Source organism: Mesocricetus auratus, unplaced genomic scaffold (assembly GCF_017639785.1).
Source record: "Mesocricetus auratus isolate SY011 unplaced genomic scaffold, BCM_Maur_2.0 Super-Scaffold_100022, whole genome shotgun sequence".
Taxonomy (NCBI): Eukaryota; Metazoa; Chordata; class Mammalia; order Rodentia; family Cricetidae; genus Mesocricetus; species Mesocricetus auratus.
This window is the reverse complement of record NW_024429203.1, coordinates 21,037,239-21,053,212: the sequence shown is the minus strand read 5'-3', so window position 1 is coordinate 21,053,212 and position 15,974 is coordinate 21,037,239. Positions and strand designations below refer to the sequence as shown.

The 15,974-nt window shown below is 44.6% G+C and overlaps 1 protein-coding gene across 1 annotated transcript in view; it reads left to right on the top strand.

The window, feature by feature from the left end:
- Positions 1 to 15,974, top strand: part of LOC101824250 (tubulin-specific chaperone cofactor E-like protein) — a 140,686-nt gene that overhangs the window by 62,691 nt on the left and 62,021 nt on the right. The window contains exons 8-9 of the mRNA XM_013112828.2: positions 10,576 to 10,640; positions 13,856 to 13,989. Of these exons, the coding sequence (XP_012968282.2) occupies positions 10,576 to 10,640; positions 13,856 to 13,989 (199 nt within the window). The remainder of the gene's footprint in view (positions 1 to 10,575; positions 10,641 to 13,855; positions 13,990 to 15,974) is intronic.

The following is a 15,974-nucleotide window of genomic DNA, read 5'->3' as shown; positions in this document are numbered from 1 at the left end:
CATCTTTTGTTATTGAACCTTTAGGGAATATTCTAATTCATAAATAAATATTAATAAGTATCACTCTGTGATTTTCAAAGATCCAACATCACAGTTTTCATATGAATGTTGGCCCAGAGTATAGAACACAAATGTGACCAGAACAAAAAGAAATAGAACTTAGGGAAATAATTTTTAAAAAGTAGAATCCTAAAGCATTAATTTTATCATCTAAACTCAGTATTTGCTGTGTGCAGTTAAATATTATCACTTTGATCTGCTGATAAATATGAAAAATTTTGGAAATATTACCTACGGTTTAAAAAATGTGTTTTTAAGGATGAAAAACTGAGCCTACAAGATGGCACCTCAGGTATAGGCACTTGCTGTGCAAGCATGTCAACCTGCACTCAAGGCCTTTATATAAAGGTGGAAGGAGACAGCTGACTTCTGAAAGTTGTCCTGTGACCTCCATGCACACATATAACAATAAAGAAAATAAAATTAACTGGCTGTGGTGGTGTTTGTCTTTAATTTTAGCACCTAGGAGACAGAAGGAGGTAGCTCTCTGAGTTTGAGGCCATCCTGGTCTACCTAGTACATGCCAAGCTAACCTGGGTTACATTGATCCTATTTTAAACAAACAAACAAGCAAATTTTCCTATATGATATGCCATCTTCTGGAAGTCAACCCAGAGGACCTGGAGTAAAGATCTGAAGACAAATAGAAGAGGTGTACTCTTAGATGTGAGACTCTTAGATTCTGGAGGGTTTTCTTTTTGCTTGGTGTGTGTGTGTGCGTGCGTGCGCGCGCGTGCACGCGTGCGTGCGCGTGCACGCGTGCGTGTGTGTGTTAGTCTATTGTGAAGAAAACCCCAGGAACACAATTGCATTTTCCTCTATAATGCCATTCACTTTGAAGATCTACTATTACTCCTTTCTAGGGAAAAATGTATATATAGCCTTAGATAATAGTTATCTAGATCTGGGGGTATTGGGGATGGATCTCTCCACTAGGTAAGTGGTAAAAATAAATGTATCCAGAAAACACAGAGTTTGCATGGGGTTCAAGGCACCCCAGGTTCAGTTTCTTGGGAAGCAAACATTGTGATGTAGTGTGGGGGTGGCAGGACTATGGGGAATGACAGCCGGGAAAGACCAGAGAAGCATCAGGATGGGGCAGCAAAAGCCTTCACACTGAGCTGCAGGTCCATCAAAGGTAGTCCCATCCAAGGGAATGTTCGGGAACAAGGAAGTCCTGTCATGAACAGAAGTGGCTCTGGATTTCTACCCACGATTTCCTCAGGAGTTGGGGCAGAAGCATAGGAACATACCCCCATTTTCAATGTGGTGCAGACACTGAAGGGGTGACTGTTGGGAACTGTCCTCACACCACACTCTTTGTAGTCTAGAACTCGCTGAAGGTGGATCTGACAGGTGTGTCTTGTGGAGACACAATCTACCTGAGGCAAGAACAGCTCCAATTCACTCACCGCTGGGAGAAACTCCTGTAGGCTGTGAGTACCCTCTATTCCTGAGGGGAACTGGGCAGAGGGAGGCTAGGGGAATGATCTATAGCCGGCCGGTCACTGCAGCTGATTGCAGGTCGTAACTGGCGTCTGTGGGCTCCCTTCCATCGACTATAGCTCCTCAGCTCTTTTTCTGGTCTCAGAAGCTTACCTGATAGCTTCATCCAAACCTTGATCTGTGAATATCCGAGACCCTGGTAACCGTATGCTTCTCAGTCTGTGACTGTCAAACATGTCCCTCAGTCACAATTAAGCTAAGTCCGACCAGGAGACACCAGAATGACTCACGTGAGCTCGACTTTATGATCTCTCCTCAAACCCATTTTATTTTATAAACGGAGCCCTATGCCCTCATGTTCATTTTGTCAGCTAGTCCTGACACAAGGAACCCAGGGTGTCCTAGATTGTGGTTCCATGGGTTCTTGCCTTGTCTCTGCTAAGAGAGTACCCCCAAACCTGCTGCATCTGCTTCTTAAGCAATTTACTATTCACTGGGGATGGTGTCATCTCAGCCATGCTATTTATGCTGTAACTTGTATATCCACTGCCAGGGTCCACTCACGGCTCCATCTCTCTGAAATGTTCTTCCTAGTGGTGCTCTGGATCTTGCATCCTGCAAGCCTTCCTCCCATTAATAGTGCTGGCTCAAGCCTCTGGGCAAGAAAAGCATGTTCACATGTGTTAGGCAGACTTTTCATCACTGTGTCAAGTACCTGAGAGAAAGAAGCAGTTTCGTGTTTCAATTCGTGGAGTGGCTGGACCCAGTGATTAGAGCCATTGCTTTCGGCCATAGGGTAAGGCAGATTATCACAGTGACAGGAGCATGCTGCAGAGGCTCTGCCTCATGAAAGCCAGAAAGCAAAGAGAATGTAAGAAAGGCCCAGGACCAGATGTGTCCTTTAGTGGTGTGTCCCCAGTGACATACTTATTCCAACCAGGCCCTCCTCCACAGTTCTGTCACATCCCAACTGTCTGTAAAACATGATAAACCTGCAGAGCATTAGTCAATGCAGAGCCCTTGGGATCTAGCTGCCTCCCCAAAGAATTACTTCTGAACACTGCTAGCATCAGGACCAAGCCTTGTGTACATTGGTCTTTTGGAGGACACTTCGTATCTAAACTATAAATATTTAAACTAGGTCCTTATCTCTGCTCACTCTTCCAGGATAAAAGTGGTTCAATTCAATCATTGTGCTGCCAAGAGGTCACTCACTGTCCCTGAGCAGCAGTGGCATACTGGGGCTCAGCTGTGCTCTGCCATCCACAGATTGAACACTTGGAGTCTGAGGCACTAGAAGAGCCCTGCGAAATGGGAGTTCGTGCTCTTGGTCCCCTCTACCTCCATCCCTGAGGCTGTGGCCACCTTATAAATGTACTCATTGTACCAGCACTGACAAAGTCGGCCTCCAATCAGCTGGTCCAGTGTTTTTGTCTACTGCAGCAGATGGGTGTTTATACATGACACAAAGATCTTCACACTTTGCATTCATTCCCTTCTGTCTTGTCACATCTCCACTCCAGACCTTCTTGTCACATGTCTCCACTCCAGGCCTCCTTGTCACTGGTTTCCCAACTTTTCAAGCCATTGTCCATCTGGCAATGTGGTTCATCACTGCCTTTGAGTTTACACACACTATCTCCTCAAAACACTTCTCCTTTGATACAAAGTACATGACACAACAGATTAACCAAAGCTCCATACAGCAGAGAAGACAACTGCTTCTCAGTGTTAAAATCACCAACATTCTCATGAGAATTCCCAATAGAATCACACAAGACTTTTGTACATATGAGTCTGTCACATAGATACCATCTGTCTGCTACACACATACACACAGACACACATGCATATGCACGCCACATAACCTACACCAACTTTACATTAGATTGTCATATATACCTTCATCTGTATGAAATATGTGATCTGGGATCTGAGTAGCAGATGAAGGAGCCTGAACTACCTACTTAGGCAGTTTGCTTGTGGCTATTCTCTATGTATCGTTTCCACCCGACGATAGATTGCTGGGGTCTACCTGCCTTTGGAAATTGGATCCAATAGGGCTCACCTGGCCATTTGTTTCTTGGGCAAATGTCCCATCAGAGGCCCCAGTCACAAGCCAACAGTTTAATTTGAAGAGGTGTATCTTTTATTCTGTTAGAGGCATGGCCTTATTGCAGAACACCAGGGGCCTGCATTGTAGTTTAACCACAAAGTTATGCTATGAACTACCCATTTCATCTCTTTCCACCACTAGCATCTCCAACATCAAATGGTCAGCAGGACCCTATGGCCTGAGTGGCAGAACTGTTTGTGCTTTAGCCTACAGCTGCTACAGAATTCATTCACACTGTAGGCCTAGCTCCATGCTGGCTGACCTCATGGGCTGGAGCAATTTTTCCTAGGTTTGAAATGTGTGACCTTCAGAACCCAAAGGCAAAGCAATGCAAGGAGAGCATTTAGGGCTACAAAATAAGTATGTTGCCTTTCACTTTGGAGGAGGTGTTCCTGGCCATCAGGGTTTGAAAGTTTTATTAGAACAGTATCCTCATGTCTAGAGGATTTATCTTCCACTTTGTAGAACAGATGGCACCGGGACATCTAACCTTCTGCCATCCCTGGCTCATCACGCCCAGGATGCTGAGGTTTGGTACTACACAGTGAATCAGCGTGATATACTGGAGACCCAGATGGTACAGAATGCTCTGCATTCTATTATGAAAGAAGGTGTCTTAGTCCATTGTCTGGTGTTATAACAGAATGCCAGAGACTAGGTAAATTATAAAGAAAAGCGGGGTGCTTTTTTTGGCCTTATGATTCTGCACATCTAAGAGCACGATGCTGATACTGATCAGCTTGACAGCCTTCCGCTGTTCCAGGCATGGTAAAAAAGCAGGAAGGTCAGCATGGAAGAGAGAACAGAACAGAGAAGGTGACTTTACAACAGCTTGCTCTCATGATGGCCCTGTCCTACCAGGCTTACAACTTGCTCTCACAGGACAGCGTCAGTTGATCCAGGAGGCTCCACCCCTAACTCTTCTCTACCCAAACACTTCTCCTGAGGTCCATCTCTCAACACTGCTTCATTGAGACACTCAAACAATAGCAGTGACTGCCCATAGACCTGGGATGAAGCTATGGATGTGTGTTGCCGTTTGTTCCATATGACAGAAACTATTGCTAACCTTCAGTCCCAATTTTTCATTCATGTACCTGAAGCCATGCTCCTTGGCTTTGAAAAAGAGAGCCTGAGTCTGCAGTAGTTCACAACCAATGTCTAACATCCATCCTGACCAGTGGAGATATGAGAGAATCCAGCACCCCCTTGACTTTTAAAAGTCACAGTAATCTTGACCAACTGATCCCCTGCCCTAGCCTAGAATGCATCCACTTTTGTATTCACTTGGCTGGCATGGAGCCGGGGGAGGCGGGTTGTTTCAGATACTTTCAGTCACCTTCATAACTGTGGTAGTTCTCAAGTTTCAGATCAAGAGCCCAGTGTGCCAAGTTCATGGATCATACTTACATATTGAGACTGGGAAAATGTCACCTAGATGGATTTGCAGATTCATGTAAGGCAAACTTTTCCAGAACCTTCTTTCTCCCCTGGGCTCTGCATATTACATCCTCTCATTGACTATTGGTGTTCACCGTTTGTCTAGGAGACTCCTTTCCCAGGTCTATGGTCTCTTTATGAGGATGAGCTGGTTGAATCATCCAAGGATATTTTTGCCATTTGTTGCAGGGTCCTTCCTTTGGGGGACTGCTTACTTTTTCCAACACATGTCTTCTAGATTTGAAACCCAACTGAGGTCTGGAAATTATGAAGCTGTGGCTATTTCATTTTGTTGAGACTGGGGATCGAGCCTTGTGTCTCAACACTCTAGCACCTTGTCACCGAGCCTCCCCAGACCCACTTTCCCTTTTTGCTTTGAGAGGTATCACACTTTGAGGTATCTCACTAGGTTGCCCAGAAAGGCCTTGAATTTGAGATTCTCCTGTTTCAGTCTCCCAAGTCACTGGGGTTACAGGCCTATGTCACTAAGATTAGCTAGGCATCACAACTGATTAGGGAAGCTGCTCTCTGCCTTGTTTACTGTCCTTCTGCATTCAGAATGTACATAGTACACACACCTTTGGCGACCACCTGGACTCTCTCTTGGCCAGCATGCTGCTAACCATCGCCAGAGATCTTTACTGATCAGATCCCCTTGACTCTCATGCTGGTCATCTCCTCTGTCACTGTGAAAATTCTAAATCCCTGCTTCCCTCAGACCTTCAGGTAGGAGGGTGCTGTCATCTGGCCACTGCTGCTTCAGAGACTCGTGGTCATCTCCATGGCTACCAAAGAAGCAGATCCTGTGATGAGTGCTTAGTTCTGGCTTGGGGCAGGGCGCATTTAGCTTCCTGCCCAAGGGGAATGTCTCCCTGACTGGCAGAGGACTTTCAGTGCCCTTTCTTGCCACCTGCCACAGTAATTCTGGCTCTTCAATCTCAGTGGATATGGTCCACCACTTTCTCTAGACTTGCAGTAGATGCCTGAGGACTGGCTGTGTTTGAGCCTTCCCTGATATCCTTTGACCCAGTACTAAAGCCATTATCTCCAGAGCCAATGAATCTCCCTGATTCTGTGCCAGGATTCAGCTTTCTTGGCTGAGCATCCTCAGAATTCAGTCCCTTAGGTTCTCCCCACTCACCCAGAGCCAATGTTCTAGCTACATCCCTCAGTTCCTTTGGGAGTATGATCCCTTCCTCTCTTGCCTGTCCAGCACATCTCTAGCTGAGTTATACTACAACTGGAGCCAGAATCTAGGCCTTGCGATTAGGAGAGGAAATAGGAGCAGCTTTCGAGCCAGATTAATTTGCTGTCCTGTGGGGGGGAAATCCCTTTCTATTATGCTTGTGCACAGGAAGAAATTTTATCTGCTACTGAGATAGAATGGAGTGTATCTGAGGACCCAGTAGAGTGGGATGTATCTGAGTGCCCAGAAGTTTTGAGAAATCAAAGGGAGTCCACATCTTTGGGGACATCTTTCCATTTCACATGTATCTCCCAACTTAATGGTGGTGATGCTTTCTGAGAAAGATATTGCTGGCGATTTTGTCATTATGCAGATGTTATGGAGTTCTTACACCAAATAAGACTGCAATATAACTTGGTGATGCAATCTTTTGCAACCACTGTTATACATGTGGTTTGTTGTGGACAGAAATATTGTCATGTGGCACATGACTACATATATATATATAAAGATATTTATATTTAATTTACATATTAACCTAGAATATACATAAATATGCATATGTGTATACATAATATTTTTTTTCCACACAGACCCCGATGCTATATAGTAGAGCTGCTTGATGTGAGCACCTAACAGAATCTTGTCATTGAACAGGAGACTCTGGACCAAAAACCTTCCCAACAGGACATCTTGTGTCATTCCACAGTTGCTCATTCCAGGGTCACTCCATTCAACCATCTCTTTCATAGAAAGTGTATAAGAAACCTGGAGCACAAAACAAACATTCGGTGCATAACAGCTGTTCTATTTGCTTTCGGGGAGATTCATTTCTGCTTGTTTCTTTCCCTAGTGCCTTTTCTGCCAATCAAGAAGCAACATCAATCTATGACACATTTATAAAGCATGGATATCTTGGGTAACTGGCACCAACCCACCCCAACTTCATCCATCCCCAGTCTAAATCCTGACAGGAATTTTCACACAGCACCTCACATCTTCAACCAAATGTGTCTTGCCATGAATAGAAGCTTTTGTTATTCATCCATCTGTGACCACTGAGTGTGCAACCAGAGCAGACCCCGTTGACCTGCTTCCAGCCCAGCCAGGGGTCTGCCAGATCAGCCTCTTCCCAAGCACCTTGATCTCACTGGTCACCAGAGTCCCAAAATTGTTCTTATTCATTTATGCTGCCATCTTGTAAATCTGGCTCTGCCCAAATGGCCTCCATCCCAGCAATAGTCCCGCCTCAAGAAGGACAAAGAATTTAATATGGGTCAAAAGGCTGAGATAGAAATATCCTAGAGTGCATGAAAAAGGAAACAGAAGCAATTAGTATATGCCAACAGCAGGATTTTTCAGATCCTGTTTTGCCTCAGAACATTCAGGTCTGATGAGCCTGGACTAAAAGCCTAATCAAGACCAGGCAAAGGGCTATACTGCTCTAGGTGAGACTTGGACTTGAATTTAATTCTATTTTACACAAGCATCAAACAACTATGTCTTCTGTTACATAAATTTTGGAAGAAAGGAGTCACTTGGCATATGTAAGTGGGTCTAATGGGAGAATTCACATTACCAGGGAAAGAATGAATGCATTGTGCAATGCCTACACAATTATCACAGGTTTTTGGCAAAAGATGGGGGGAACTTATGGTAAAAACCTGGTTCTCCTAACACTCTTGTCCTTTTAGCACAACATATGCAAAGCTGAGATTGTTTTGATTCATTTTATTTCTGGTACAAGCAACATTTCAGTGTCTGTCCAGAGGAAGATTTGGAGGAATTTAACATTCCCATTGATTTTATTTATGAGGAACTTTCATGCTGCATTCAAATTACATAATTTTTTAAAATGAATTCCAGTTTGAGTATTTTAATCTTGGTAGTAGCAACAGTTATTTTGCAATCTCCACATGTTTAAATTTTTCTTCGAGATTTTTGTACATAAAGATTGTACTATATAACTCTTACCCCTTCTTCCTTCCCTTAAACTCCCCCTCCCCAATTCATGATCTCTTAATTATTATTGTTACATTGACATGCATACATATGCACAAATACAAAGGTATGCGCAACTACTGAGTCCTTTTAGTGTTACTTGTATGTGTATTTGTCCAGAGCTAATCACTCTGGATTGGACTTGCCTTATGCTCACTGGCAGGCATCAACTGAACACAGACTTCCTTTGTTTGAACTGCCTTCCAAAGTCCTTTCTGGACACTTTCATCAGGAGAAGCCTGTACCCCACTACCTGTGAAGACCCTCAGGACTATCAGTGGAAGTGTAACAGGCATAGTTTCCCTTTCCTCATTTGCCTGGGAGGTGCCACTGTGCATCTGTGTATGAACCAAAGAGAGAACAAAGAATAAAAACCTACACACACTTGGGAAAGTTTCTTTAAATACTTTATATACACCTGCGTGTGGGGAGGGGGATGAACAGATAAGAAAGGAAAAGAAAGAAGAAAGTGAGAGAGAAGAGAGAGACAGAAGGAAAAAAGAAAGAGAAGGAAGGAAAGGAAGAAAGAAAGAAAGGAGAGGGAGAGAGAGAGAGAAAGCTTCAGCAGAAAATCAGCTTCATTTAAATGTTGGAGGAGCGCTTTGTTGGGTTTTCTCCCATGCTGGTGGATGCTAATTCTGTAATGCTAGACCCTCGCCTTCTTTTGGGTACAAAGAGAGAAAGGGAGGGTTTCCTTTGTGTTTTTCAGTGCAAAGTGATTCTGATCAGAGAGAACCAAGGCTTCAGCTCCAAGTACCTGACATTTCCATCTGAATCCACTTTTTTTTTTCTTTTTAAAGGTGGCAGGGAGGTCTAGTTTTTCAGGAAAAGAGCCTCTCTACGAAATCCTGAAACTGATCTGCAGATTTACTTTTCCTTAATCAATAGAAAGAAACTTGATTGCAACTCAACACTCCCCGACTCTAGTGCAGGACTAACTGAAGTTTTGGTTTGAAGAGTTCAGGATTCGGACGTCATTTCAGGAATCAGAAATAATTGGCAGAGAGGTGAGGAGAACTGACGTGAATTCTTGTACCTAATTTTCTGGGCTCACCAAGATTTGGCTTAATATTTTTCCCTCAATTCCTCCAGCTTCGACAGAACAGGTTAGTGGCATTTTTCATAAATACAAATGTCTAAACGAATCCTCTCTGCTGCTGTCCGCACTGTTCTCCCAAGGCCTCCAGCCTTAAGCTTGCACTGCCTCTGCTACAACTCTGTGTGAGATCTGCTCAAGTTCTCTGACATTTGCAACAAAACATGCTAGAGTTAGTGTACTGTGTGCTTGAGGCACCAATGTGCACGCCTGAAAACTGAAGACTGCCATAGGACTTTCACAGTATCAAGTCATTGCTTTTTCCTAAAAGCTTGGCTTTAAAAAAATTGATAACCTCAAATGATAAGAGCGGGGTGTTTATCTTTAAGAATGCTGTCCGCAGCAGGCTTCCTGGTCTGCACTTTGGTTCTCAAGCGGGTGCGGGTGCGTGTTGAACTTGGAGCTTGTGTGTGTGCTTGCATCTCAGCTGTTTTGGAGCAGCGCAGACCGTCCACGTTCCTGACAGAGGGTAAAGCCACCCGCTCAACTGATTGTAAATGAACATGCAAATGAGTTCAGTTTTTGTGATGTTCCTTCTTTTAATTAACTTCCTGGAACTAACGAGTTGCTCACGTGCCGGGTTCTGTTTCTGTTGTATTTCCAAGGAGCCACTCCGGTGTGCTGCTTTTTAAGCGCCAAAGTAGCCGTCATTCATTTCACTATGGAATGTCGGTGGACAATCATAGGCCACCTGTGAGTCTGATTAGTAAGATGATGGATTGGCTCCATGTCATTGAGAAGAGGATGACACACTCTCAATCCTCCTACCTAGAAAAACAGGTGGCACTTTAACCAACTTTTCTTTGATCCTGATGGAGAAAGCCATGTGGAGATCAGACAGTTGGATCTTACAGAGGTAGCATTCCAGAAACCCAGGGACCTGTGTTTTTGGAGTTGGGTGCTATTTTTTTAAAAAAGTAAATCAGATGTAGAGGAGTAGACACCTTTCCCCTTGATCCTTGCAGTTTGTAATCCTCCCATCTAACTCCCTGACCACCTACACTTCTAGGCAGCCTTCTTCTGGGGGTCTACTTTGTTCCCCAAGTGTCAAACTCAGGAGGACCCACAACCTTCTGGGAATTACAACTGACTCTGAAGGATTGATGTTGTGATGTGAATTTGTTCTGTGATGGTTGTGTGTGTCTCGGGATTTGCCACTAAACACACCTGGTGTTCTATTTACTCTGGCAAGCAGGGGATTTTTTTTCCTTTTTCTTTTTAAAATTCCAGGATGAATTATTCATCATTACTTAGAATTTGGGTCTCTTTCATCTTCGCACTTGTACAGCACCAAGGTGAGTACGACAGAATCTCATAAAGCTCTTGATCAGCATGCTCTTGAATTTATAAACAGACACTTTTGTTGGCACTGTAATTGCAAGGGCAGGTGTACATGTGTCTGCAGATACCACAAGAAAAAAAAAGTAAATTAAATTCTGTTGTCAAGGGTAAAATGCATTAACTTTGAACGATGCTCACTTGTTCTTATTTAACTTCAAACACAATTTGTATATACCAATAAAGGTCTATAAAATAATACAGACTAATTCTAGTCAAGTACATGTAGGAGTTGAGGCTGTTTACACCCTCTCTCATCATCGATCCCATTTAGTTTATTGTCGGAGACTTTAAAAAGTGTTCTTTTTTTTTTTTTGGTTTTTGTGAGACAGGGTTTCTCTATATTGTTTTAGAGGCTGTCAGTCCAGCCCAGCCTCGAACTCACAGGGATCCGCCGACCTCTGCCTCCCGAGTGCTGGGATTAAAGGCATGCGCCACCACCGCCTGGCCTAAAAAGTGTTCTTATTTTAACTCCAAGTTACGAAGTTGTGGCAGTAGCCTTGGTGTTGGTGACCTGTTTCTTAGGGACCTATGACACTGGCCAACAATGTAAAACTGAAAATGAAATAAGCTATTTAACTCCCTCAGCACTCATGATCCCTTCTTTTCTCTCTGTATCTGTCTTAAGTAGCGAAGGACCCTGTGTATGTCTTCCTCCTACTGTTGTTCATGGGTTTTTAGATTAGAAAGATAGGGCAACCCATGTACATCTTGTTCCTTTAGGAATTATGTTCCAGAGCATGGATATTCCACATATTCATGTGCTTAGTTCATCTGCTGCATGGTTCCAGGTCTCAGATGGACCTTTCCTTTAAGATCATGCCCATTGTCCTAGAACTGGGTGAATTAATAGTTGTAGGACATAACCCAAAGTAACAATGGAGTGATTTCTCTACAATAATCCCAGTGACTCCATCTTCCACCTCTGCTCCAAGGAAGTGTATTTTTTTCCTTTGGTGAAAAAGAGAAATCCTAGAAACACAACTGTACTTATTGTGTAATTCCCAGTTTAGAGAGAACATGAGTGAGGATAGTGTTTCTGGTGCTAACTCTGACACTATCCATAGGCCATGCTGCCAAATGTCCTGTTTTCAATGGTAATAGGTTCTGAGATGGAAATCACTGTTGTTTACTTCTGTCCCCTTTTGTTAAGTTGAGTGCCCTATTTTATTCAATAAACCTGTATTGAGATTGTACAACATTAGATGTACTTATCTGTAATGTTCTTAAAATGGAAAACTTTTAACTGATATTTCTGTTCAAAATCACAAACTAAGTGAAAATTTTGGAACAGACAAAGAAATTAGATCATTGTCAATGTTCTCTGTGTCCTTAAAAGGGGGGTTTGATCTTCCCTTCTCCAGACAGACTGGCCACTACTGTACAAAATGCCAATTACACCTTTGCGTGGAAAGAACTACTATGCCGTGTGAACTGGAGCCCTTGTCCGTACTGGGCATGACTCCCAAAAAACTCCCCACAAAGGATAAACCTGTAGTTTGACTCTCTGTATGCTAGTAATCCAAGGCAGTCTATCACCTTCAGATTTAATAAATGCCTGCGTGTAATGCCATAGTAAGGATTGCAAGCAAATTTTTGAAGTTTTTATCTACTAGAAATTTGCACTTTGTTACCATAATGTAAATAAGAATGCTCAAAGGGCCTTTCTAAATACTGATGGTGACATCAAACACAGATCAGGCTGAAGGCTCCTGAGAGTCAATCAGCCTCAGCATCTCCTACAGGTTAGGATTTGGTCGGTTTCCCAGAAACTCCTGAGCTATGTGGCACAATGTGTAAATACTAATGACTGCACTAGCTCCCTGCTTTTCCGATGCTGTCCCCCAGAAAGAGAGTGAAGCTTTGTGCAGGCGGACCTGCACCAACCCCTGCTCCAGAGCTAGGGACTGGAGCTTTGCCTTGCCCTCCAGGCTGCTGTCTGTCTGCTCACTGAAAGGCTCCCCAAGGGGAAGAGCTGCCAAGGACCAGTTGTCCTCCTTCCTATCAGCTTCATCGGGGCAAAGCAGGGACTTTCCCGGAGAGAGGGGTGGCATGAGACTGGGTGTCAGCTTCTGGACAGACGAGCTTGAGAGCTATGGCCACAGTCCAGCTTGGATCAGCTGCCCCAACCCCCACCCCCAGAAAACTACAGATAAACTTTCAAAGGAAGGAAAATGTTCCTTTGCCAACTTTCATTCAAAAGAAGAAAGAGCAGTGGTGGAGAGGAGTGACACCAGATGTGACATGTTGATCATTTCAGAGGTGCAGTTGTACCAGGTCCTTGGTAGCATAGGCCTTGGGGATACTGTCTTATTTTTCCCACTCATCAGGGCCACCTCTTGCAAGAGTTTGCATGGGAAACTCAAGAGTTTGCATGACAAGCATCCAGGAAGTGCTGTTGTCCCAGAAGGGGTCTGTGTAACCCCTCACCTTTGACTTAAGAGGACCAAGAAGAACATTGTGTCTGTCCTACAGAGTCCTCCAGCACTCCAAGCACTCCAAGCCCCCCAAGGTCCCCACCCCTCCCTCTGCTGGAGGATCCCATGTCTGATTTTTGTGACTAGAGCTGGCATAGGATCTTGGACCAGTCTCAGTCAAGGTCACTTACAAACAGTTACTACCAACCCTTTCCTTCCCCATTTTGTGCTGGTGCCAGTATTATTCCTCTTGGGCTCTGATGCCTTCTGCTGTGTGGAAGGAAGGACAGGAGTCTTAGGAAAAGCTTGTTTTGACCTTCCTAGTAAATAGCAGCCTTCTTAGCTTAGGAGGGTGATCTGTGGTTACATCCACCTTCTCGACGTCTGGTTGTCTACTCAGGAGGCAAGTCTTCCTCAGCCATGCCACATCTAAAGACATCCTCCATGAACTGAGAGCTCCAGATACCCATACTGTCAACCTTCACACTCATTGTCACCACTGGTCTCCAATGCATGGGCACACAGGAATAAAGCACATAGGTAGAGCCTGTGTCCCCAAAATTCTCTCCTTTCCCAGAGACAGAAGATCACCGATTAGGTGTAAGCATAGACTCAGGGTGGAAAGGCCGTCTGCCTTACCTCTGGCTTATAAGCCATACTCAGACAAACTGACTTTAGTGGGTGGGAGGGAGTGGCTTGCCAAACGGAAGAGGCAGCTGCTATCTAATCTATCTATCCACCATCTCTCTTGACAGCCCAGCCCAGGGAGCTCATGTATCCATTTTGGCAGAATGACACCAAAACCCCTAAAGTAGATGATGGAAGCTCATCCGAGATCAAGTTGGCCATCCCTGTTTTCTTCTTCGGTGTTCCATACCGCACAGTCTATGTAAGTGCAGCAGCAGCTCCGGAGGAGCTACTCTCTCATGGTCATTAAGGAACGCCTGTGAAATGCCCCTCTCAGGGCTCTAGGATAGAGGATTTATTGGCGGCCAAAACAACAAGTTCTGAGATTTCATGAGCTGATGGGTTTTATGATTAAGAAAGTCAAAGGTATATTTAATGGCTAACGTTCATAGTGGAGGAGTACACGGGGCAATAAATTGTTTTTGTGGGTGATTAAACACAGAAGTGAAGCAGAGGCACCAATGCCGTGCACATCATTTCTGCTACTCAACAAGATAAAAAAGATACAATGAACCACAATAGGAGCAATATCATTTTTTTTTTGCTCCCTTCTGGGGGTGTGAAAAGTTTAGGCATCTGCTCTTCTTGGGCTTCCGACCAATTTGAAGCTGAGCTGGAGCGCGAGAGATGGATAATAAAAGTTGTTTGCAGAATTGGCCACCCTTCTTAGGTCTGTAGCTACGCCAGCGGGTGCCATTGTCAACCCTGTGCTGTTGCTCAGCCTGTGCTGGGAAGTGCTTCCACGGCTGTCGGAGCACTCCCGGGCACCTGCATTCTCAGGTTGTATAGTATGGATGGTTGAAGTTGCTGCTGCCGGGGAGAAGTGTGTTTTGGAGCAGCTGAGCCCGGCTTCATCTCTGCCCTCATGGACCAAGGGAGACATAGGTACATTCTGCCGTATCTCACCCCAGGTCTGTGCCCTACCCTGGAGGAATAAACAAATGAAATCTGGAACATTTATTTCCACATCTGCCCCGAGACTGCTACTTTGGCAGTTTCTGGGATACAGCTAGGAAATCCCCCCCCCACACACACACTACTGACAAAGGGCTCCTGGAATGCCAGCAGCATCACCTGCAGTGTCACCTACTGAAGCTGACTCAGATAGCCTGGGTCAGGGCAGGGGTGGGGTGGGGCAGTGGGAGGAGTCTACTAATCTACCTTAATGAGCTCTCCAGGTGATCCTGATGCCCACAACTGAGAGCCACTGCTCTCAACCATAGAATACAATCAAAACACAGTGAGCTTCCTCCAGTCTCCGTAGGTGAACCTGTATACTTTAATTACACCGGTTTTCCCCTAGCAAATACATGCCTCTGGCATCCTAATGTGTTTTTATGCTCTCCTCACAGTGGGGAGTCTCCCTAGTCTGTGTCTGAGGGATCTGACTGTGAGTTTTGAAGTGTGCTGACCTGCCTTTGGAAATGAGAGACCTTCCATTCTGGGGGTCTTGGCCTCCCAGGCCTCTGGAGTGTGTATTTTATTGAGTTTCTCTTTCTCTTCCATTGCACAGTCTGACACAGAGCTTAAAGGTTCATGACCTTGCGGAAGGACAAACCATAGTTCAGGGCAGGATCATTTGAGGGTGAACTGTACCGAGTTTCCAGTGCTTTGAGTATGCAGTCTTTCAATCATTCAAAGGCCTCTAGGCGACTCTTTGTCCCTTGAAGACAACAGGTTTCCAACATCCCCCTACTCTGGCCATTTCACACCCTAAATCTCACAGAATTTCTTCCAGTGCATGCTGAGGTACCCTCAGTCCAGAGGCAAAGCCCTTCCCTGAGGGACCAGGGTCACTGTTAATATCTACCCTGTTTCTGATTGATAGGAATCTAACAAACAATTTGACATAGAGGGCAATCATCCCCAGATTTGCTCTGCCCAGGAACTGCGAGTATTCCCACCACACATGTTTCTGCCCCCAGAGTCACACAAGCCACCGGATTAAGCCTATTTCTATCAGACACAGGATTGATTTCAGGTCCCGAGTGAGCCGAGGGAACACACTGCAGTACGGTTTTGTTGTTTCCTGCATTCACTAAGCCATTTACAGATCAGGAAACAGTCACCATGAGGTAGTCATTTACACATGCAATGTGCAGTACTCACGTCCCAATGTGTGTGCAGAGGTGGCACAAAGAGCCAGACAGAAACGGGACATCTTTGGGTCTTAATCTTGTCCTTTTT